At 42.1% G+C, this 25,867-nt stretch overlaps 1 protein-coding gene across 3 annotated transcripts in view; it reads right to left on the reverse strand.

The window, feature by feature from the left end:
* Window positions 1-2,419: 2,419 nt before the first annotated feature.
* NSUN7 (NOP2/Sun RNA methyltransferase family member 7) overlaps window positions 2,420-25,867 on the reverse strand; it is a 1,148,229-nt gene continuing 1,124,781 nt past the window's right edge. For all 3 annotated transcript variants that reach the window (XM_069201939.1, XM_069201936.1, XM_069201945.1), the window contains one exon: window positions 2,420-4,661. In XM_069201939.1, coding sequence (XP_069058040.1) covers window positions 4,014-4,661 — 648 coding nt within the window. In that variant the 3' untranslated portion in view covers window positions 2,420-4,013. The remainder of the gene's footprint in view (window positions 4,662-25,867) is intronic.

Consider the following 25,867-nt stretch of genomic DNA (forward strand, 5'->3'; position numbering starts at 1 on the left):
AGCTGGTCGATGGCGGCAACCGACTGGAGCCCCTGTGCTGGGTCTAGACCATGTCCCCAGCAGGACATCAGTAAGGGCCTCATTGAAGGGTAACATTGGCTCCAATGTAGCAACCCCCGGCTGAAGCACCTCTGTCAGGATGTTAGTTCTGACCGGCACTGTAAGCAAGTCTAGGTCCAAGACCTCAGCTGCTCTACGCACCACCATGGCAAAGGGTGCTCCCTCCTCCATAGCCACAGAAAGAGGTGAGAGCATACCAGCATCTGGAGAAGTATCCAGTCCAATGGCTTCCCCTAGATCCTCATACCAGCCCTGCTCCTCTAATACATATTCTAAAGGGTCCTCAGACCCCTTCCATTCCTCGCCTGTGTCTGGCAGTTCAAAATAAGCCTTAAGCACTGATCTGGGCTGTGTCAGCGCCGTTGAAGTCAGAATTGGCACCATGTTACGCTGCTCCGGCTCCAGATCATCCAGAATGAGGATGGGGCTTCCACCACCAGTGGGGGGTAGCGTTGACGTCGGAACAGGTGCCGGAGGAGGCCGACTGTGTGTAACCGGCACCAGTCCGGATCCAATATCAGATCCTGGGGTCCCCAATGATGCTGAGGCAGAAGCTGGTGTCGAACCTGATGTGCCCCTGCTGACCCCACAGTCAAAGACCCACCCGCGGGGCCAGCCCACTCAAAAACGAGGCGCATGGCTTTGTAGAAGTCTTTAATTTGAGCAGGGGTCACTCCGGTTCCCGGATAATGGGGGAGACGCGAAGTCGGCCCTGGCATTTGCTCTGCGGAACCGTGCTCAGAACATCGACGTTTCTGTGATGCCATGTCAGCCGATGGGTGTGGCGAAGTCCGATTGGACTTCTTCTTGTGCCTCTTCCCCAAGGACCTCGAGTGCGAAGAAGAGGACTTGAGGCTCCTGGATCAGTCCCGCGACCTCCTCCTCGAGCGGGACTGTGACCGCCTAGGAGTCACACCAACCAAAGTTGACTGCTGAGCCACCATAAGCTTCAGAGACTGCTCTCTCAAAGGTTTCAGGGCCATGGCCCAGCAGTCGGAGCACAACTTCGTCGTGGTCTCTGTCAAGGCACCAGAGACATACCTGGTGAGGGGTCCTTCACTAACATGGCAAGATGGCAGGCGTCACATGGCTTAAACCCAGTGTTCCTCGATGACATCCTCGTATAGACATGAAAAAACTCAGACAAAACGTCAAAAAAGGCCTGCCAAAAAAGGCAGAGGGTAGCTCGATCCTGGACCTGTACTTAACCAGCGTGGAAAGAAAAGAACTGACGTATGTGCGCCAGGGTGGTGCCTTTTAAGGCGACTGTGACATCAAAGATGGCTCCAACGACTCTGACGGAGCCACATGGAGCTAAACGATGTACGCGGATCCGAACGACGCCACCCGACGGTGCGCGCAGGGTATTGCTCAGCAAAAGATTCCGGTTTCGAAGCTGATGCCAGGGAATTCAAAGGTAAGGAATCTGCAGCTAGAAGTCTCTATCGGATAACAATAGAGCAGTTGATAACAGAAGTAGGAATCCAAGTTAGCCAATTACTAACATATAGCCCCCTCACAAGAGCCATACGTGCACAGTAGAATATGGAAGGCGGAACCCGGAACTCATGAGTTGCTACGCACAATACTCATTCTTTGGGAAAGCAGAGGTCAGATCACATGACCATACGCTCCATTACTTAAACAGATACAGAGAAGTGTGAGGCATAAGTGGTAGTGAGACTTGGGGAAGGAACTGACCGAACGGAATGAGAAAGAACACTAGAATATACCCAAATGTCTCCATAAACGTTATATGTAGGTGCATTAAATTCAACATAGTTAACCCCCAGGAGGATTAATACAATACAACCACAAATAACCCTGTTGTACCCTAGATTACGTGGAGAAGAAAAAAATAGGCCTCGGTAGGAGGCACATTGCCCATCAATGAGACGAAATGCTAACCACTTCTAAAGAAGCATTGCTACATGATGAGAGAAACACACATTCTTGTTCACTGAGATCAGCAAAACTCCATAACAGATCCAAATACAGTTCAAATAAACAAAACCCTTCGTCCTGAACAAATATTAAGAATTTGTAAGTTAGTAGGAAAATTAAAGTTAGAAACCATGACTACCTCATGTTTAACCCTCCACTTTATAATATCAGTTACGTGGCATGCAGGTCCTATTAAATAACCCGTGAACACATGAATTTATTATAATTTCCAACCCATACATACAGTTGAAAGTTTGGTTTTCTTCACAGTTAAAGCACACGAATATGCTTGAGCAACAATACCAGAAAATATGCACATGCTGGGAATCTATATTTATATATATATATATATATATATATATATATATATATATATATATATATATATATATATATATATATATATATATGCACACACCTTAGAAAAGAAAATGCATGTGTAAGACACTGTGTGACACACCTGTAGCATTTGATAGCCTGATCGAAATAAGTGTAAATGCTTAAAAATCAACAAAGGCAGTTTATTTTAAAAAAAAAGTTTTTTAAATTGCTTACCGCCTTCTCTTCGTAAAACTGCCCCCTACGTCCTTATAATTTTCGCTATTCTCTATTACTACATGCTAAATAACAGTACATATCAAATGCACATTTGTTCTCAAAAGAAAACCAAGAACGTTTCATTTTATCTGCATTGGTTTGTTGTGCCCAATGAACGATATTTGAGAATATAAAACCAACAAACAGTATTCGACCAACAATACAATTTGATTAGTTGTTTTAATCAACGGCATGTTAGTTAAATTCTTTGCAAAGGTCAGAATCTAATATAACGCTAATATATTCTGGAACCATATTTTACAAACGCAAATGCAATATCTAGATTGTGAGGAGGTCCCCATCTGAGAATAAACAAGAGAAAAGTTATCTGTTTGTTCTCTCTTCTAACATTGTTTTAAAGCTTGATTGTGATAAAAATGCGCCTGAGTCTTATGCTAAAAAATGAACGGACCGTTGCAGAATAATGACATCGTAGTTCCATTGCAACCATCAACTACATTATAACATTAGCTAGTATCAGAGCTTGCGCTGTGATGGCTTTGGCCATCTTTACGAGTTAGCCACAGCAGTATTCCCCAAGCGGATACTGCTCAGGGCAACATGTTTTCTGGTGTCTCGGAGGCCCAGAATTAACAGGTCTACAAGTTCCAGACTCGACCCAGAGTCTGCTGTGGAGCTTCAGGGATGCTTACATACAGAGGCACGGGGAAAGTAACCCCGCCTCCCTGAAATTAAATGCCGTCTGCCCTCCTGCAGCCGCTACCCCCAGCCCCCGTGGCCAAGTAAAAGCCCCTGCACCAGTTACCCTGGAAGGGGTGAACACATGGGACTGTACTCAGTATTCCGATGTCCACAAGTTATTCTACATTCCGAAGGGTAAATAACTCGTAATCCCCATTGATTAGTTGACTGATTCCGTCCAGAACTGTTAAGTGCCCCCAGGTATTTCACTGCAGAGTTAACGGGCAACTGGTACTGAGGCCCTTGGTCGTAGATAATGTTGTAATTTAAGAATCAACAATTGGTGGGGACGTACGTTACCAAACAAAACACGAGTGTCCAGCTTAAGGTGACCTAATATATAAGGTATTGAATGTTTATGATACTTGCACTGCCATCCTGATTTGCTCCTTCTAATAAATTCAGTGAAGAGTAGCAGAAAGAGGAGAACTGTCACTGCTGGCAACTATTCACTCTTGAAATGTGAACGGAGAAATATTGAGCGGCGTAAAATGTTTAAGTTAATATGATGATTTACTTGATCAAAGTGGATTTTAAATCATTTTGAGTTCCACCTTTAAATGGACTGGAATGAAGCTAGATATTAGGGCGCCTTATATAGAGTTCAACATGCCTACTTTTGTACATTGTGATGCACTGAAAACATCATGTCAAATCGCTAGTTTTTAATGGAACTGAATCATAACAATAGTCGCACAAAATGCTTGGCTTCAAAGCCAAGGTCTGGGATGTCGGACGACACTAAAGGGAAAGGTTTCCTTTGATCTGCCGATTATCGATAATGATGACACAAGTGAACCATGTGAGCTGGTTTTTAATCCACTCCAACGGTAATAGTAAGGGTGAGGAGGATTTCGAGCTTTATTTCCTGGAGCACTAAAGTATGGTAACATTACCGGAGGGAGGAGTATTTCTACAGGCTTTAAAACAATCAATTTGTCTTCGGACTTCGGTTTTCCTGTGCTCGTCTGCTTTTCAAACATCTTGGACACAGTTGAGAGGCTGTTTTTAGTCTTCGCAATTCCATGTTCAGTTGTTCCTGAATTGGAAGTATGTTTCAGGGATTTTTTAAGCTGACTGGAATTGTTAACTTGGTTCGCTGCGTTGCGAGGGATTTCACTTATTGTTTTTGACGGCGAAACCTTTGCATTTGCAATAAGGCTTTCTTTGTTAATAAACTCAGTAATTTTCGCTTGGGAAACAGTTGTGGATGAAGCAACTTTTTGCCCTGAGGTTTTGTATTTCTTTTTCCTCTCATCTCTCTTCGAATGTTTAGTTAGTTCAACGCCTTCCAATAAACCCTTTGCTGCAGCCCGGGCCAAGACATCTTTAACAGACACGGCTTCAGATGGATCACGCTGAAACAAAAAAAAAAATCACAATTTTAAACGGGATTTATATGCTTTTCAAATACATAAACAAAATACACACAGTGAGATTTAAAAAAACAACCGTCTCCAAATTCAAAACAGCAATGTTTCTGCAAGAAAATACATGAAAATGCTCAGTTTTATAAACCTACAAATATCCGAATAAGGTTGTTGAGTATTTATTGAAATGTTCCATGACACATCAACGAATAGGATTCAAATGTGGATGTTGAACTGGTGCTCCAAGAGGGAGAAGTATCGAAGGTGCAGTCAAGGATAAATTTTTTCAGCATTCACACAAGGTTTGAAAGCCAGAATACAAACTTGTAAATCCTTCTGATTTATATCCAAATGGAGACTAGTGGACTGAACAGAGGTGAAATACACAAGGTGTGTGAGGGAACTGCTTCTATGCGTGGTGGAAATGTTTACTGAACTCAAGACTAATGAAACAGAAATAATAAAACTTAACTTGGCTGTATTCCTGAGCACTGGGTCCATTCCTGAATTCACATTATTTGAACTGTAAAAGGCTGGAATTCTCTAGAACACAAACATCACTTACCTCAAGTAGGCTCCTATTCCTAGTTCCAAGTTAACTTCATAGGGAGATAGTGGAGCTGAAATTAATGATTCCGGCCGGTATCTCCCGCAGTGTAACAAGGAACTCAAGTCAAAGTCCCTACAGTGGAGGGTGGGTTATAATCTACTTGGCCTAAGAAGAGCTGCAGTTTGATGAACTTGATCACCATGTTTCCTTGAGGAATAAAGAAGAGTTTGGAATGGGGCAGGACTCCCAGGTCACTCACTCTTAGCACAGGGAATTGAGGCATTCCTAGAGGCACATCAAGGGGCAATGTGTTGGACTCTTCTCCTCCAGCACCAAGAATGCAGACTGGCCCTACTGGTGTACAGGAATTTCCTTTTCACCCAGTGGAACAAATGCCGTAGGTGTGATGATGTTTGCCCGAGCGCATTTTTACGAGTGAAAGTAGATTTGGCATTTATCTGACACGCTTAGAGATTCAATGGGTATTACTCTAGGAATTGTGCCAAACAATGCATGCAGACGTGAGCACCAGAAAAGGGATGAACCATGTGATGTCAAGTTTCTGTGTGTGATTACTAGTCTGTTGACCTAATAGGATCTTATTGGCAGCAGTTAGAAAAGAAGAAGCAGATTAATTCTCAGTCTGGTATAGTTGCTCGAGCCAATTTCTAAAGCTTTCTCAGCAGTAAGTTGTGGTCCACTGTGTCATATGCTGCTGAGCATTGTAGGTTGACCGGTTTCTTGTGCATGGCCAGGCGACTAAGAGTTCTTCTCTGTGCCTGAGCCCGGAATTTAAGGTTATGCAGGATATGATGAATGAGATCCACATAATGGGAAGTTGTCTTCTCACATTGATTTCCAATATTTTACTAGGAGGGAAGGAAGGGTTGGCAAAATCAGCAAAGATATTTGTGCAGTTGTTTTCTTCAGAAAATAAGCAATATTAACATTTTCATATGTTGCCTTTGAACCAGCAAATGAGGTCTATATCAAAATAATGTATATAACAAGCAAACTGAAGGTCGGGGCTATATAGGAAGGCTATATGCTTAGGTCTTCCAGGCCAGTTTCAATATCATCTACAGTGTTCCGCCACAATATCAATTGAAGGATTTTATCCTGTAACAATAGAATATATAAAATATCGACAGCCACTACACTGTCAAGTTAAGAAAATAAGTAACTGTAGTTCTCCAATACTGGGATCTTTTCATAGATTCACATGTTTGAACCCTGTCGTCGAGATGGGAGTCCTTTAAAAAAAAAAAATAATAATGACTATGATGTGTTACTAAACTGAAAGGCTCAGGGCCTTTATGGTCTATGCCTATCATTGCATTGCTTTTTTAAGGTACTGGGCACTCCCATCTCGATGATGGGGTAGGATCTAAGCATGTGAATTATATAAAGGTGAGTGTAGATGTACTATTCTTAACTCCACATCGACATACCTTCACAATATATTGAAAAGCTATGTATATGTTAAGTTAATAACAGTGGCTGAGGCTCCTGGAAAAATGTGTCAGAGAGATGATGTTTGCCCTCCTTCAAATTAAGTGCTTGTTTCAAAGATGAAGCGAAACAAGCGTTCCTCCCAGTCTGCCCCTCACCTCATTAAGCTGAGCATCCAAATGCTCCTGAATGTGTCGCATCACATGACTGGAGTAACAATGCACTACATTGATACGAAGAGTAACAATGCACAATAAAATTACTTAGCCTTGGGCAAGAGTTTGTGACACTCAAGTGGGGTCAGTTTTCTATAAATTTCTTGCAAGCTTTCGTGAAAGTTTGATACGTAGGACTTGAGGACAAATCATTGCTTTGTCATATTTAACTCTGCTCCTAAGAGTATAGGAAGAATTGAAGACATTGAGGACTTCTGTCAGATTGACTAAGAGGCTTACAATGTATAGAATGTTGAGGGCTGACAGAGGCAATGACCCCGCTCTTTGCATGGACAGAGCTCTTACAAAGCAACTGTCTAAAGAGTGGTATATATATGGAGCACATGTGGACTTCAAATAGGGCCACGTTTGAAAGGGAGAAGGGTCGACCTTTAAGTTAGCCTTGCTTTGGTATCTAAGCTCCATGCTAATCAAATAACCAAAGTGTCAGTGTCGTTTCAATCCCGATTATTTTGTTTTCTTAGGATGTACCTTCGTATTCATCCTGGCATTTTAATACCCAGTTAGAAAATTCCTATTAGTTTTTATGTGTTCTTTTACCTTTCTATCTGCAAACGCAACAGTTTCTCTTGCTTTAGAGTGACTGAATGGATTTAATTGTCTCAGTCACTGATGGTATGGCTCACAATGCAATCTCTATCTTTAGCTGAAGTACCTCACAGACCAAGGACATGGAACACCTTGGCCTGTACTCGAGATCAAAAGTAACTGTCCCGATTCTCTTTCCTTTTGAAGAACTGCAACATCGCCTAACTGACATAAGACCATAACCGCATTGTTCACCAATGTTAATAAAATACTGCACTGCTGTTTCTCATCTTGGAGAAAAAACAAGCTACTTACCTGTACACTGTGGTTCTCCAGTATTGATAGCTTTCATGGATTCACATATGTAAATCTTCCCCATCGTCCTGGTTGTAGTCCAATGTAATAATTAGAAGCAGTGAATATAGAAGCATTAAAAGCAATAGCAAAATCAAGTCACATTGATCTATAAGGACCAACACTCAGGCAATCAGAGTGCATCTCCCTAAGCATTCTCCCCCTGCAGGGCCACCAAGCACAAGTGTACTAAAATGAATGAAAGAGGTCTTCACAGTGGTGAGCCTCATTGGGAGGAGGAAGGGTCACCTGTGAATCTAAATCAATACTAAAGAACTACAGTGTACAGGTAAGTAACTTGTTATTTTCTGGTATTGAATCTTTCACAGATTCACATACTTGAATCCAAGTATCAAGCAGTAATACAAAGGGAATAGGAGGTGGAAAGAGTGAACCACTTTGAAGCAGCTAATACCTTGGCAAATCAAGGTATACAGAAAAAATAATAACTATAGGGATATAATAAGAGCATAAGTCAAACCTCGCAGAGTACAGAAATCTCACCTCATTGAGATAGATGAGGCAGAACTGCTTACCCTACTGTTGTATCTGAGATAGATTCCAAACAGTAATTCTTCATAAATGTATGGACATTAGACCATGTTGCTGCCCTGCAAATGTTTCGTAGAGATACTCCAGCAAACAAGGCTGTAGTGACAGTTTTGGTTTAGTGTGCTTTGACATTGGCAATTAATGGTTGGCCTGATTTATTGTTATCGTAGGAAATGGCCGCAGAAACCCAGCGAGTTATACTGATCCCTGAAAAAGCATAACCCTTCATAGGCAGGGCAAAAGCTATTCGAACTGATCTGACTTTCTGAAGTTCTTTGTTCTTTCTATACAGAATTTCAGACATTGTCTGTCATCCAGGGTATGCAGAGCTTTTTCTGCTGTATTAGATGTGTTCTTGAAGAATGTTCTCTTGGCTCATGTAAATGAAAAGAAGTTGAAACCTTCGGAGTAAATGGAGGGTTTGTTCTCAATATTACTCTATCCTCTTTGAACTTTAAATACGGTTCCTTGAATCTCACTTATTCTGCTGTCTGAAGTGAGAGCTAGTAGCAAGGTTATTTTACACGGGGGATATTTCAATTCCGCTTTATAAACAGGTTCATAATGCTGTTTCATCAGTTGAGATAGTACTGTGTTCAACTGCAATGTCACGCAGGCTACTTTAATGAAGGAAAAATTCTGAAGCGACATTTCACATATTCTTTTACCACTCTATCAGCACAAACAGAATTATTTCTTCCTCTACGAAATCTTGAGATTGCTGCCAAGTGGACTTTAATGGAATTATGTTCCAGGCCTGACACTGCCAGTTGTAGCAAGTAAGGTAGGATTTTTTCTTGAGTAGATAGGAAAGGAAGTAGATCGTTAGGTGAACACCAACAACAAGATCTAGTCCATTTTGCTTATAAGATTTGTTTGTAGTAACTGCCCTAGCTTTCTCTAGAATCACTGTGCAATCTTTAGATGTGCTCAAAGAGTCAAACTCATTGTCGTGAGAAGCTAGGCTTATAAATTGAGTGATTTTATCATTTGATGAACCACTTGTCCCTTGTTCACTGTCAGGAGAGCTGATTTCAGTGTCAAAGGAACATATATATGGCTGTTTGGAGAGGAGAAGAAGCTTTGTGAACCAATACTGTCTTGGCCCCACCGGAGCTATTAGTATGAGATAATACTGCTCCTGTTTCATTTTGCAAAGGACACTGGGACCCAGAGGAAATGGATGGAAGGCATAAGTAAAACGTCCTGTCCAGATGATTAGAAATGCACTCCCCCCAAAGAATGTTTTTCAGGAAATCTGCTCGCAAACAATCTGCATTTTTCTTGTGAGCTGTGGTAAACAGATTCAGAGTTCACAATTCGCAGAACATTTCCAATAACTGCGGATGGTTTTGTTCCCATTCGTGACACTCCAAGGTTTTGCTGAGAGAATCTGCCCATTTGTTTTCCATTCCTGGAACATGTGCCACTGATAAGGACATTTTGTACATAAGAATCCATTTCCAAATTTGCTGGGCTTCTGTTGATAATAGTTTTGACTTAGTTACCCCTTATTTGTTTAGGTAAATCATGGAAGTGGTATTGTTTGTGCATACTAGGACTACCAAATTCTTTATTCTGGGAAGAAAAGACTGAAGACCTAGAAATACTGTTTTCAACTATAAAAGGGCAATGGATATTTTGGTTTCTTGAGGTGTCTGTTTGCCATACATTTCCAGGTCTTGAAAATGTGATCCCCCTGCCTTGCTAAGGACAAATTGTTTGGTCATTATGAAGTGAGGACAACGCCAACTGAATGATAGGCCTGGGCAAATGTTGTCTTATCTTCCACCATGTCATTGCTAGTTCCATACATTAGATAATGTGGACTATGATTTCAAAAGTCCCTTGTGTTTGTTTCCTTTGAGCATTGAATTGTTCCTGTAAGGTTTCATTTGCAGTAACAGTTTGGGATTAGCATCATCACTTCAAGCATTGACTTGAATATTTATTCTGTTCATCATCATCCTCCTGGCACTTCACATGCTGCTGCGTGAGACTATATTATGAGCCAAAGGGTCCATCGTCTTCATCAGATTCTTCCACTTTCAGTCGGTGTGCTGGAAGAAGTGGTGACACCTTACTTGAAGAGGGATAACTTCTGGTATTAAAGTAGTGTCTTTATGTATGGCTGAAGGGCCCGTCTACGGTGCCATTGACAAAGTAGTATTTGTTTGCTTGGCAGCACCATGTGCCATGAACAAAGATAGTGTCGGCACCAATGTGTCCATAGACGATCTCGCTGGTGATGGCTTTGTTGACGAAGATGTCATGGTCATTGTCTTCGACGAAGTTGAAACTGTCATCATTCCAGTAATAGCTGGATTGGAAGCCATGGTCATCGCTGAACCCATCAACTGCTTTGCTGACAATTTTTTCTTCGAAGTTTCAGTCATCAACCGGCTACCCTTCGAAAACAGAACCGTCATCGACCGTGTTTTATCTGAAGAGAAATCTTTAAAGGGAGTAGGTGACTTTTTTCAAGAGGGAGGAGCGTCAGAATCCCCCTTTCCGACTGATTTAATTGCATCTGCTTTCTTTGATAATTCCTCGTATGAGGTTGACTCATGAAGTTTGCAGTTTCTGGTGGTTGAAGATGGACCCTGGCCTTCATCACCAGATGTAGAATCTCATAAGGTCTGTTTCTTCTGAAGACACAGAAGTGATATTTGTCTCCTTATCTTTTAAGATTTTTCCCAAGAAGGCTCAGCAATGTTTACATTCTTTAAGCTTAATAAAGAGGGTGTAAACAGTATAAACATTCCTTATGAGGATCCTCTGAAAATAATCTTAAATTTCCACAAGATTTACTTGTCCTAAAAAGTAATTTGTAGACCTTGTTACATGATTTAGTCAGAAAATCACAGTCCAGTTGTTCCCTAACTGTTCCTTGAAGAATCAATCCACTTGCTCTGAGAAAAAGGTCAAAAGTTGACAGGAAGCACTGAAGATCTGAGCAGAACGTAAGGAGACTCCCTAAAACATGATATACAGTTAGAAATCTAGGATATACTGGCCCTAGAGGAAAGAGTTCTCGGGGCTGCGCTCTCGTTTAAGTGCCAACAGGCCCTTGAACCAGAAGCGGCTAACAATGTCACTTGATTTTGTTATTGTTTTCAGTGTTCCTCTATGCACTGCTTCTAATTATCACTGTGGGACTCTCACTGTGACAACGGGGAAGATTCAAGCATGTGAATCTTTGAAAGATTAATTACTGGAGAAAATGAGTTAAGCAATTTTGTTGTCTGGTGGTAGGGAGTTCTATAAAGTTGTCATTTTGCTCTATATTTTTATATGAAACCACACTGTGATTGCCAGGCCACTGGCCACCTTTAATGTCGGTTACATAGTGCCATTCAATATGCCCCTCTATTTGGTGAAACTGATCAGCTAGGAGCTAAGATCTTAAAATACCTTTGCTGCTGGTGAGAACACCAAATCAGGATTTATTTGTTCCACAAGAGACTTCGGAGCAAAATCTGAATTTCTTGTCACAGTAACCCATAATAGCTAAGGTTGGAAGAAGATTCTTCATATTAATGAGGGTTTCATTTTATAATATTTATTTTGTGTGAATCAGTTTACTCACTCAAAATGTGTAAAACTAGTCTTTCAGTGTCAATGAAATATGTTCCCTTCATTGCAGTTCATGTCTACTTTGCATAGTTCACTGAAAGCATTTTCACAAGATATATACTGGCCTCACCACTGACAGTGAGTGCAATGGGCTTCTAGTAAACCGTGCAGTTTCCGAGGTTTTGCACTGCTCTATCTCCCTTAGTTTAACTCTCACTGTGCTGCCTTCATTCATGCTCACTGTCATGATTCTCCAATACACTCACATGCTTAGTGCCTCTCACACTCTCATAACTTTGGCGGGTTAGGAGGACTTACTGGTTTTAAAACTTTGTCATCAATAAACACTGGTTATAAAAACAAATACCTGAAACAGTTAATTTATTTAATCCTTTCTAAGAATTGTGAGATTTGTAATGGTGGCCACCTCTGTCTAGTAGATGGTATTTTGTGGCAGTATTAACCTACTGCCAGTCCCCCCAGATAAATATCTACCCCCTACTCTCTTATGTTGCGGAAACCTATTTTTTTGGCATATTCTGCACTGTGGGCCTAATTTACAAAGAGCTTCTGCACTCGCGACAGAGGCCCCGCAGTCATTAGGGAGCCTCCGAACTCAGGGCAAAATCTCCACAATGAGAATTCTCATTAAAGTGATTCCGATCAGACTGTGGAGACTCCCCAATGACTGCGAGGCCTCTGCCACGAGCGTGGAGGCCCTTTGAGAATTAGGCCCTGCTTTTCTGCATTCTTCGTTCTATTTGGAAATTATACTGTTATTGTGAAACTATTTACAGCTGCCAAGACTCCCTGTTGTCACTTGTGATACTTTTAGCTGGTTCAACTTAATGTTGCCTTCTTAAACGTGTCATTTTGATTTAACAGCATGACACAGGCCCAATTATGAGTGCTGCTGTGTCAATCTCCACAGAAGATACCACAGGCAGAATTATGGGTTAACCATGTTCAACCTTGGACCCGATAACTCCACTTAGGTTCTGTTCTCAAACACCACTTGTGTTTCTGCACTTCTGTTTCCTGCCTTCAGCAGTGGAATTTGAGCAGAAACAGGCCTGGTATCTGTAAAAGCATTCAGAAAATTATCTAATAATTTGAGGAACCACATTTATCATTCAGATTTTCATGGTCACGGGGCAGGAATGCCATGTACTACCAGTCCCAATTACCTGTAAACTCCAGTGCCACACAACTCGTGTCGGTACATAAGAATGGTTGGGAAAAAAAATGGACTACCCAATGGTGTCCCACAAGACACAAAGCAGTTATGGACATTGGCATTACCCTGGATTATTGGGAGTAAGCCATTTCACCAATAAGCGAAAAAATAAAAACACTGGCAAAAGACCAATTATTATTTTAATTTCCCCAAAATATCTGACCTGTAAGAAGTAAATAAATGAAATTTGAAAATATGTCTGTGAACTCAGCTGCTGTGTGCACCAAGCAAATATTAATAGAAAAAACTAGGGAAAAGTTAAATGACCTATTTAGTGACAATCCTATACATCAAAATGCGAGTAGACTTTGCTTAAATATTCTCTCTTGCTGACACCTCCAAACCATATTTACCCCGAGCCCTTCAGTAAAAATTAAAAAATGAAACATTCTGTCTCACTTAGGCCCAGATTTAAGAAGGCCTAGCGCCACTGAAGCGCTGCCTTAGCGTCATTTATTTGACGCTAAGGCAGCACTAAAGTGTCCTTTTCCCTGTGCCTAATATACAAAGTGGCATAATGCATGCATTACATTATGCACTACATTATGCATGCACCATGCATAATGTATGCAAAGGGGGGCTTTCTCCCATTTTGGAGGGGGGAGGGTGGCAAAGAAATCTAAGAGATTTCTTTGTGTCTTTTTTTTCTGCACTTATAACGCCTGCTCAGAGCAGGCGTTAACAAAGGAGGCTTCCATTGGTTTCAATAGCCCTCTGGGTGCTTTGCAGGATTAGCAACAACATTTTTGATGCTAATCCTGCAAAGCGCCAAACTAGTGTAAAAAATGTTGACACTAGTTCCTTAACTACTGCCATGGTGCTCTGTATATTAAATACGGCGCACACGGGGTGCAAGAAAAGTGGCGCTACCCAAGGTGCAGCACCACTTTTCATAAATCAGCCCCTTACTCTTCGCATGGCACTTAGTTTGTTTCACATTGCATTTTAGTTTGTTTCAAAAGAATCCCTAATTATAGGCTGCTGCTCTGCCTTGAAGAAAAATACAGATCAGTTTGGCATTACAGAGAAATCTGTTATCAGTGTCTATCATATAATAGTGATACAAATATATCTGTATTGGTGGGGTTTTGGCAGTTTGTATAGGTTGCAGTGAAAAGAGGAAAATAAAATAATGATCAGTCACTTCCAGCCCTCAATATTCTCCAGGACTGAAGAAGGATGATCTTTCAAAATCAACTCATGAAGTTCTACAGAAAGAAAAACTATAAAGATGTAATTACAGTTCTCCAGCACTGGTGTCAAAGATTCATGTGTCTCAATTATTCTGTGTCTCAGTAACCCAGCACTCTGCCTTTTGGGATTGATTGAAGACCTCCAGTCTCCTAGCCGGAGATTTGTGTCAGTGGGCCTTCTACTTGCAAAGAGAAGGATCACACTTCAATTGCAAGTAGGGCCAAACCTACCAATAAGGCCTGGCTGTCTGATATGGCCTATTTTCAATCTCAAATGGATTTCTAAGCAGAGGAACTGTCGAGTGTTGAAGCACAAAGACATATGGAACCCTCTGTCGCGTAGGCTCTCATTATCCTAATGAGACTACTGGATTTTGAGCAGCAAGATTGTCCACAGTGTGGGGGACTGAGTCTGACCCAAGGTGGATGACACTTGTCACTCCAAATCCGGGTTTTGCTCCGGCTAACTAGCAGTGCCTCATCCCTCCAAAATGATTGGGCAGCCGAGCGCATGACATATCGGTACTTCTCAGGGAAGTCGTGGTCACTCAGGTCACAACCGGTTCTCTCATACACAATTCGGTTTCATATAAATGACAATAAAGGCAGTATAAGTTTTAAAGATTGGTTTAATAAAACGACTGCATTTTGGATAGCAAAGCGTGAACTGCAATAACCAGAACTACACAACACAGTAATTTTAAAATAGTGACGATGAGAGTGAAGCACAAAAACAAGGCTATCATAGTGCCGTTAGTATAGTTGGATTATTCCCTTACTAAATTATATTTCGAGCACAGCATGTTAAGCTCTAAGCCTGCCTTTCAGGTTCCCCCGGGAGGACATCAACCCTCATACCTGAGCAAAGGCCTGTAATCTGCGTCAGCATCTGCAACGGGGCATTCAGCATACAGTTGTGGTTCCCTGGCTGGAATCTCCCTTTTGACGTGCACTGGGACTAGAAAGTGTTTTTATAACTAACACAGCAGATGTTCTAAGAAAATGTCCCTACGTAGGGATGTGTATTTTCTACGAATGTTGGAGACTAAACTTCTACCACGTTTACCGCCAATGTACCAGACTGTAGCCTTGACTGAAGCACAGGGCGATCAAAAATGCAATGTTTGAGAACACAGTGCTGAACGAAGCTAAACAGTGTGATAGGAGAAATTAAAACAAGACGGTAAAAACTGGTTATTGTAAAATAACAGTGCGAAGCTGAATAAAATATATCTAGGGCAAAGTGCACGGCAGCCTCGTATGTTAAACTAACGTGCATGGAGCTATACTTAAAATGGCTACACAACACCCTCCCCTTGTCCGTAGAAAGTGGTCCAAGCCAAAGCTAAAATACCCTAACCTAAAATATATGTAAAACCCTACTTAATTTTGACAAGTTAAGAGTTCACAAAAGCATATTACTTGACAATTTATAAGTGAGCATGTGGCTTAGAGCCGAATTCTAAGAAAAAATGTCAATTTAGAACTGTTCCAAATTAATCACAAGTTATGGAAAGCAAGAGATCTTCCACTTCGGCAGATGACAAAACCGGTAAATCCGCGCCAAAAACGACTAAGGAGCAGGTGTGTTCCATAGCCCCAGTATCAACCAAGGCGGCATCCCGTGCAGTGCCCATGAACGAGTTGATGGTAACTTCCTCCAAGAAGGGTAGCTCGTAATCAGCTTCTCTTAGCAAACGCAACAGTAGTGCACATGTCTGGTAATGAACCCTCAACGAGAACATCAACAGATCAGCATCAAACACTGAGGGGCATTGCTGTGAAAGACAAACTTCCAGTGCATGTTCAAAAGTGCACCAACGGCACCGAAACACGGGCTGCACACAATCCAAAACCGGTCTGAATGACAAAGACCAGTCACACCCCAAATGTTCCAGGAGTGTTGCTCCAAATTGCTGCATCATTCGTTCACGACACAGCTGCACGGATGGGAGCGCCTTCATTTGTCTTGTTACGGCGGGGCAGCCATTGTGGAAGAACAACAGCAACAGCAAAATGCCGGCTAATAAAGCCAAAGTTATTGGAAATCCCCCCAAAATACTTCAGAAAATTGAGTGAATAGCTGAAGGTATCAAACTGAATATAGAGGAGAAGGGGTGAACAAAACACATACCAACAGCTTTGAAAAAATGTGCTAATCCAGCCGTGCTGGATGCATTAAATATACATCCAAAGAGTTCACCAAAGTGTCTCGTAAAGTTCGTAATTAACAGGGACTGTATTTCTGACGACGACCTTGCCACCTAAAGTGCGTAGGTCTTGCGTGCAGATGTAAGGGCCACATGCTTCTGAAACAATAAAACCTTGAGTCTACTCAACTTGTCAAAATTCACCTTTGAAGTAGCAATGTGAGGCCAGCTATCAGCTACCTCCCTTAATTTAGTGGGGGGGAAACAACATGTTCCCGCAGCATGTAACACCCTTAGAGATCGAAACAACGTAAACTATTCCGGCCCGCATGCCACAACAGTCTTCACTATTGAGAAGGACGTTGCTGCCGTTTGAAAGCACCTGGAACGTGCGTTTAATCAAGGGGACTGGAACTCCCTTTAGATAGCAAGCCAAGTTTGCAACCAAGGGATTGCACGCCCCATGCAAGGACAGCTGCTTACAAATCATCGAATGGCTGACTGAAGTCTCGCATTCACTACCGCTAAGAAAGACTCTTTCATGCCATTGAGGCATTTGTATGAGAAGGGAAGCTCCCACACCTCATGTATGTAACTATCTCCCAACTTTTCATATCTGCCTACCGGAACGTGTTTCAAACAAGAAGTGAATTGTAATGTTGAAATAGGCAGATTAATAACCTCATGTATTAACCATTCTGCCGAAGGGATCTCAGCCACGGTAAAAGGCAGTCTTTCTATTTTTTCAATGTTAAGCATGAGATAAGTCGCTTCTTTTTTAGCCATTAGTTGCTGTTGCCACGTTAAATTAAAGGAAAAAATATTTCCCTGCCACTGATGTGCTGCCACGGAACGTGACCCGCCTTCAATGTTTGAAGTGTCCAACCCAACTGCATAATGGACCTGGTCTGACTCTGTCCATGGTATAAAGAAGACATATTGGATCGTATAATGTCTATAGCAGAAGAAACAATGTTGTTAATTGTATATATTCAGTCGGAAAAGGTGTGAATCCCATTATCCACAACAGCCAATGCCTTTTTCAAATTTTCCTGGTCTATTTGCCTTAATCGGGCTGCGGCCTCTTGTTGAGAAAGTTTCCATATTTCATTGTATATTTCATACAAGAAACGCTTCCTACGTGGTATCTTGGGGCCTGACAAAAAATCTTGTAAGTCAGTGTTAGACAGGAGATTGAGGTGTGCTTTAACCGCATCTAGTGAGGATGATTTTAGCCACTGCTGTACAATTTTCCTACACTATATGTTGTAATTATGTCAGCATGTTCTGGTGATATATAGAGAGGGTCTGGCCTGCTCGTCCGGAAACCCCCAGAGGAGGTGACAAAACGCTGATGACACCCGTTGGTATCTATGGGCCACAATAACCACCCGCCTGGACGTGTCAGTGAAGCATTAAACGTACCATTCTGGACCCACTCATTGAGCTCATTTATAGTTGCATTCGTGTACGTTTGCCAGTTGTCAAATTTTGCAGGGGCGGGTATACTGGGCATATTTAATTCTCTGATTGTTGCTAAGCCTAAACAACTTGTTTGTTGCACTGTTTCATTCAAAAAGATCATTTGAACAGGGATGAGACATGCTCTAAACAATGTTTCTGTACCCTTGGTCTGCCAATTTTTTGTTCCCCAAACACTTTTTAAATCAATATATTTGGACCAATATTCATAACCTTCTATTGATAACCGGGAAACAAAGGATTCCGAATATATAAATTTTGTGTTGGTCAATAACATATGTATACCCTTAGTAGGAGTTACTTTAAAATAATATGACTCAGCATTTTTTTGGCGATGCCCAGAAAAATACGCAAACTTTTCAGCATAAGTTTTTGAACTCCCTTGTGGTGGAGTTGGACAATGTTCCCAATGCGTGTAATTAAATATCGTTTTGGGACTACTCGCTCTATGTATGAAGTGGTGCCCATAATAATTATAGCAAAACATATCACCATAATTTTCTTTAAATTGGTAAACATCTTCGTTTTCATAGACAGTATAATATTGCAATTCTGTCATCATAGAATCAACTGTTTTCACATCCCAATCATCAGACACAATGCCTGGTATGACTATATCATTCATAGATAATTTTAACACATACAGTATTTGAATAATTTCAGTGGGACCATATACATCAAACATTACTTTGTCCCAAACAATCCCATTAGGAATTGGTACTGCGGAAATGTTCACAAAAGACAAGTCCCTTCGAATCTTATGTGATGAAAAATGTGGTTTCAAAACCTCCTCCACCTGTTCAACCGCTGATCTCTCGGGAAGAAAGTGACCATGTATTAACAAGAAGAAAGTAATAACAAAACCAATCCAAAGTAGAAAGGCTAGGACAGTCAAAGAAAGCCATACATAGTTCCATGGAAAAATGAAATATGTTTCTTTAAGCCAATGTATTAGCTTACGTGCACCTGACAGGTTAGCTGTCGAAGAGGTGAATGAGTCCGATAGACCGTCGCTAAAGTCGGCAAAGTAACCAGAGGCAGTTCTTGCAAATGGCGTAGTGGTTAATGGTGGAGTTGGTGTTTCCTGTGGTGGCACACTGTAGACAGCACCATCCGTCTGGCTTGTAGTCGAGGTGACTCGATCAAATGTTTCTAAATTGCTTGTTGTTAGTGGAACTAATGCAAGATCATCATCATCCACCCTCCCCAAGCTCGGAGAGGTATCAGTGTTGGTGTAAACAACTTGTAGCTGAACCTCTTCTCCAGTAGTGAGAGGGATTCGGAAACTACTGGATGTTCCTCTTGGTCGGCTGTGCAGAATCGGCCACATGCTGTAGTTTGACATTGTCAATTGAAACAAAACAATTTTCTTTGGCAGCTGGCAAAGGTGGTAGAATAACAGTTCTGGTACCGTGTATCTCCAGTACAGGGACTGGTGCCCGATAAGAAGGGCAACATTCTTTTTTCACTGCGACCTTTTCACGTACAAGATCCCCAATCCTAGGAATCCAGCTGGTAGATGTTACAGGCACATCCTTAATTCCTGTGGAGGCAGCACTTTTAGAAGAGTTAACTTCACAGAACTGTTGTAATTCCTGTAAAACAGTGACACAATCATTTATGTCAAAAGGTATTTCTGCTGCCTCCACGCCAGGACCATCAAGATCCGGAACAATCATTTGAGTTTCGAACAGGCAATCATATGAAGTACGACCCCCCCAGGGCCCTTCTAGGCAGGTTATGTAGTGCTCTCTGAACTCCATACAGGTGGGTTAGCCAACTACGACCCATACCTAATAATCTAGCTGGTAAGGATTGCTTTAAATCGTGGTTTAATCGTTCAACGACACTATTTCCCTCAGGATGAAATGGAGACGAGTACTGCAGTTGGACCCCCAACGAAGCCATGGTGTCCCTGAATGCTCTTGAGGCGACAGCAGGGCCCTGGTCCGAATGGAACACCGCAACTGCATATGTACCGATAAAGACTTGCAAATCTTCAATAACAGTCCGCGCGTCAGCCGAGCGTTGTGGCCCCACCCATACAAATCTAGAGCATGAATCAACAGCGACTAATATGTATTTGTATGCACTATCAGGAGTTAGTGGACAGCAATGGTCCAAGTACACACACTGTAACGGTCTGTTAGAAATTAAGAGGGGTGTCTGCGGCGGGCGCTTGGCCGTAGAAACTTTAATTTGTTGACAGATGTCACAACAAAGGACATACTGCTTAGTCTCTTTGTAGAGACCGGGCCACCAATAACGAGCCTGTAAGAGTGAAATTGTAGCCGCCACACCAGCATGTGCAGATGCCACTCCCTCATGCACTGCTTTTATCAAATGTGATCTTATATCTTTGTTGGGGATATCACGTACGCCTACGCCTGGAATTTTAACTTCAGCGTTCAGCATACTTCCCATATAGTATTGATATTTGTTAGAGAATCCTTTAGGATAAAGCTTACCATCAGCCGTAGCCTTTATGGCAGCCAAAATGTCTGTGTCTGGTTTGGAACTCGAATGAGTCACTGCAGCTTCAGTGGCTACTGCCACTGCTGACTTTGCGGCTTCATCAGCCAAAGTATTTCCAGCAACGTGTATTCCAACGCGCTGGTGTCCAAGTGTATGCACAACATGGACTTTCGGTAGCGTCTCTTTCAGGTCCGCTACCTTCTCCCACAGGAGTCTGTGCTTTATGGTGTTGCCTTTGGAATCTCTGAACCCATTCTGGCGCCAGTAATGCAGATATTCATTAAAGGACTGGACACAGTAATATGAATCACAAACAATCAGCGTAGGCTGCGCTGGATCCGTATGTTCTAGTGCCATCAGCAGAGCTTTTAGCTCGGCCAATTGTGCTGTACAATCCCCTAAGGTCTGTGTATAGGTATGTAGGGGGCAAAATTTCTCCCCCTCCATGTAGCCTCTTACGACTGCGCAAGCAGCAGAGTATTGATGTTTAGTTCCAAACGCTGGTTGCGCAGAGCCATCAGTGTACATGACTCTAGGATATTGATCGATAGGCAAGGTATTCGCTGGAACTGGATATTCTACTTCATATTGTAGAAATTCTTGAGTTTGTAACTTTGGAATGAAAATGTAGTCTACATCGGTGGCTGTTAAAGACGTAGCCCTTTGTATCCAACGTGAATGTAGTGCTTTTGCGTTCGGAACGCTAACTTTTGTAACAGCCTCTAGGGCAGGAATTGGAGAAACAACAATAATGCGTTTCCCTTGGGCAAGAAGTCTTTCTTTAATAACAGCCATCTGTACAGCAGTGAGAATTTTTTCTGTGGGTGCAAAGCGTTGTTCAGCTGCTGAATACAAATGTGATTTGTATGCGATCGGGACTGCCTCACCTTCATTAAATGTCACATAGGTGAAACCGATGGCCCCAGCTATTACCCTCATGACCAAATGTGTTTTGTTGTCCCTTGTGTGTAAATGTTTTGCTGCTAGCATGCCTGTCTGCAATTCTCGAAGAGCGCGTGTATGTTCAACTGTCCAGAATTTACTTGAAAAATCGGGACGTATTAAGTCATATAAAGGTTTTATGCGCGTTGCATAATCAGGAATGTATGTTCTGCCAAAATTTTGGAAACCCAACGACTGAAGTTTTTTAATCGTATTCAGTGGTTGTAATTGTGCACATTTTTCTAAAAGTTGTGGCGCTAGGCTCTTCCCTTCACTCGACAGCTCATATCCCAGGAACAGGACGCTGAGGAAGGCATTTTTTTTTTTTTTTTTAATTTAATTTGTAGCCACGTTCGGCAAACCCTACAACAATGCAGGCTACCCGTCTTAAATGTTATAGTAACTCATCATCCGTGAGATATATATCATCTACATATGACAATACTTCAGGGTCAATCTTGTGTAAAATGGCAGTCACACGAGCCGCAAACAGTCCTGGGCTGTTCTGATACCCCTGAGGCAAACAACAGAATTTTTTCTGTGAGCCGAATGCGCTAAAGCTTGTTAAGTCCCTGCTTTCAGGCGCTATATTCTGGCAGAAGAACCCATTCAAGATGTCTAAAGTTGTTTTGTATTTGTTTCCGCACTATGTTGCTCATTAATGCAGTGCTATGTGAATTTTGTATAGCATATGTACGTGTATGTCCGTTTAAATGTCTGTAGTCTAAGACTATTCTGTATGAGTGGTCCGGCTTAGCTACAGGGAATAAAGAGTTATTCATCGGTGAGACACAGGGTTAAATCAAACCCTGGTATTCTAATTGTGTGAGTATCTCTCTCACCGGTGCCCTTGCTTCATGTTTTATGGGATACTGCGGTGTGGCTGAGGTTCACTTTTAATGGGAATGACATGGAAGGGAGAGTCCCTATCCCACCCCACGGGGTGCCTGTGCTGGAGCCCATTCTATAGAATAGGACTCAGCGAGTTTCTCCGGAACAAGGGGCGAGAAAGAAGGTTTAATGACCTCTTCTCCATATGGGCAGGTCTGGACAAAATCAGGCGGCCAATCTTGTTCAGCCAACAAGATGTCATACACTTTGACTACACGGTCCCAAAAGATTGCCTGTATCGTGTCACCTTCTAATTGTAATGTTACTTTGTATACCCTATCAGGCTCGGAGACACGCATGTCCGCTGTTTGTACTTGTATAAAGTCATCAGTTGCTTTCACCTCCAGATGCTCTAGAAGATTTTGGTGAACTATTGTGACCTCTGCCGCGCTCTCTAGCAATGCTACAGCCCAGTTCTTGTTCTTCAAGAGGACCTTCTTCCTGTGTGGCATGTCGAACCGAGACTGCTGCCACCTTTTTCTTTTTACATTGTTTTTGTTGTACAGGTTTCTTTTCCTTTTTAACAGAAACCTCAGAAGAGCGTTGTGATTCCTGTCTCGGTTACACGTACTCTGTTCTTTGCTCTGATCGCCCACCTCTCTCATTTCTTTTTTCTGATGAGTCCTGAAAGGAACAAGATTGGCGTGCATCAGTATATTGATATCTATCCGGCGTTTTTATATTATCTCTATTCCTGAGATTATACCTATTCTCTGGGGTCTCCGTAAGTGGAGATTCTCCCCTTTCTTTTTTAGGTGTTTGTTGCTTTTTATCCCAGCGTTTCTTATTACCCTCAGGTTGTTGTTTAGTATTATCTTTATTAATTTTACCCTGAAATTGAGGTTTTTGTGGTCTAGCCCCAAGGCTATCTCGACCGATACTCGAATATGTTTCCGCTATTATTTTAGGCAGCTCTCGTTCCTGATCTTGTTGCGGAACATCACGGAGCCGCATGCGCACTGCAAGTGCAACTGCTTCCCCTTTAAGATTACTTAGGATGATTGAAGAAACTGTGGAAAAATTGCCCATCAGTTGCAATCTAGGGCCGGGGCAGCCCCGTATTCATCTTGAATTTGTTTAAGCACTTCAGGTAGGTTGGCAAGGGTCGGTGTACCGTCTGCAGTTGTATAGAGTGCGGCAAATACCGTGCCCCATGTATTACAGTTTTCAACTGTAGGGACCATCCCAAAGGGCAAGCACATAGTTAATATCCTATGTTTATCCTGAGGTCCCGTATGGGGAAATACTTCTTCCAGCGTATTCATTTTTTGTGCTAACCAAAACGGAGTCTCCTCCCGTTTGGCCGGGACCTTACCCATAATTGATTGTACAGTCACCGGATTTATACCTGGTATTACAGCATGTGGTTGTGCTGGAGCAGCACGCGCCGGGTTTGTATTTAACGTTTGCATCACAAATTGCACTAATCGTCTATATATTGCTATTAATTCAATATAGAAGCGTTGAACCTCAGCTCCTGCTAAATCCGCAACCGCAGGATGTGGTGTATATGTGGCCAATAAGGGCCAGGTAGGACCGTCATTACTTAGTGGACCTAACCTAACTGGTAATATTGTATGGGGTAGGGCGCCATCAAGCCAATTATTATGTTCTTGATAAGATAGAGGTATCTCTAAATATGCGTACGCCCTGTGTTGTCCAGGCGCATTCGCAACTGTATATGTGTTAAATGTATTTGTGTTCCCATCAACTGCTGGAAATGTGACCCAAGAGTAAAAAAGCTCTGTTCTATAAGCTGCATGGGCATCCACCACGAACGTGACTGGACCTCCCTGGGCCGTGAGGCCATTTGCTAGTAAGTATGCTGTGAGAGGTTGTCTCATGTTAACAGCTATTTGTACAACCTAGGGATTCGCCATCATAGAAGCACTAAGAGTCCAGAGAAGGCACACCAAGATGTTTCTTTTCCTTTTAAAGTTCAAGCTTGAACAACCGCCAGCTGAAATAGGATTACCTATACGTCTGTGGTGGAAATCCTCAGTACCACAGCCGTCTCCGTATACAGAATTGAGGTGTCATTATATAAAATGAGAATGAGATATTCCGGTGGACCCGAAAATTAGAGCCTGACCAAAAGTTGGCGGCGCCATGTCGCGTAGGCTCTCATTATCCTAATGAGACTACTGGATTTTGAGCAGCAAGATCGTCCACAGTGTGGGGGACTGAGTGACTCATGGTGGATGACGCTTGTCACTCCAAATCACTCCAAATGCTAACTAGCAGTGCCTCATCTCTCCCAAATGGTAGAGACAATTGGGCAGCCGAGCGCATGACATATCGGTACTTCTCAGGGAAGTCGTGGTCACTCAGGTCACAACCGGTTCTCTCATACACTATTCGGTCTCATATATAAATTACAATAAAGACAGTATAAGTTTTAAAGATTGGTTTGATAAAACAACTGCATTTTGGATAGCAAAGCGTGAACTGTAATAACCAGAACTACACAACACAGTAATATTAAAATAGTGATGATGCGAGTGAAGCACAAGAACAAGGCTATCATAGTGCCGTTAGTATCGTTGGATTATTCCCTTTCTAAATTATATTTTGAGCACAGCATGTTAAGCTCTAAGCCTGCCTTTCAGATTCCCCCGGGAGGACATCAACCCTCATACCTGAGCAAAGGCCTGTAATCTGCGTCAGCATCTGCAACAAGGCATTCAGCATACAGTTGTGGTTCCCTGGCTGGAATCTCCCTCTTGACGTGTACTAGGACTAGAAAGTGTTTTTATAACTAACACAGCAGATGTTCTAAGAAAATGTCCCTACGTAAGGATGTGTATTTTCTACGAATGTTGGAGACTAAACTTCTACCACGTTTACCGGCAATGTACCAGACTGTAGCCTTGACTGAAGCACAGGGCGATCAAGAATGAATTGTTTGAGAACACAGTGCTGAACAAAGCTAAACAGTGTGATAGAAGAAATTAAAACACAACCGTAAAAACTGGTTATTGTAAAATAACAGTGCGAAGCTGAATAAAATATATCTAGGGCAAAGTGCACGGCGGCCTAGTATGTTAAACTAATGTGCTTGGAGCTATACTTAAAATGGCTACACAACACCTCTAACTGCATATCTAGCAGCGTTCTCAAATGACTCTCATGAAACAAATGCTTCTGGAGGCTTATAAACGTGTACACGAGTGAACTCAGGGTGGTATGGGGAAAATACTACTGTACACACTTAGGGCCAGATGTAGCAAATACAAAATTTGCGAGTTGCAAAGTGCGAGTCCATGCGATTCGCAATTTGCAACTCGCAAATTGGTATGCAGTACGGTGTCTCAGACACCGACTGCGACTCGCTATGGGGTCGCAATGACCCACCTCATCAATATTCATGAGGTGGGTCGCAAATTGCGGCCCCATAGCGAGTATAGGCACTCGCAAACATGGAGGCCTGCTGTCGTCAGCAGACCTCCATGTTCGTGACTAATTTCAATAAAGCAGTTTTTTTTTTTTTTAAGTGTAGCCCGTTTTCCTTAAAGGAAAACGAGCTGCACTTAAAAAAAAAAACGAAACCTTTAGTTTCGGTTTTTTTTCAGGGCA

The sequence above is a fragment of the Pleurodeles waltl genome, chromosome 1_2 (genome assembly GCF_031143425.1).
Source record: "Pleurodeles waltl isolate 20211129_DDA chromosome 1_2, aPleWal1.hap1.20221129, whole genome shotgun sequence".
Lineage (NCBI taxonomy): Eukaryota > Metazoa > Chordata > Amphibia > Caudata > Salamandridae > Pleurodeles > Pleurodeles waltl.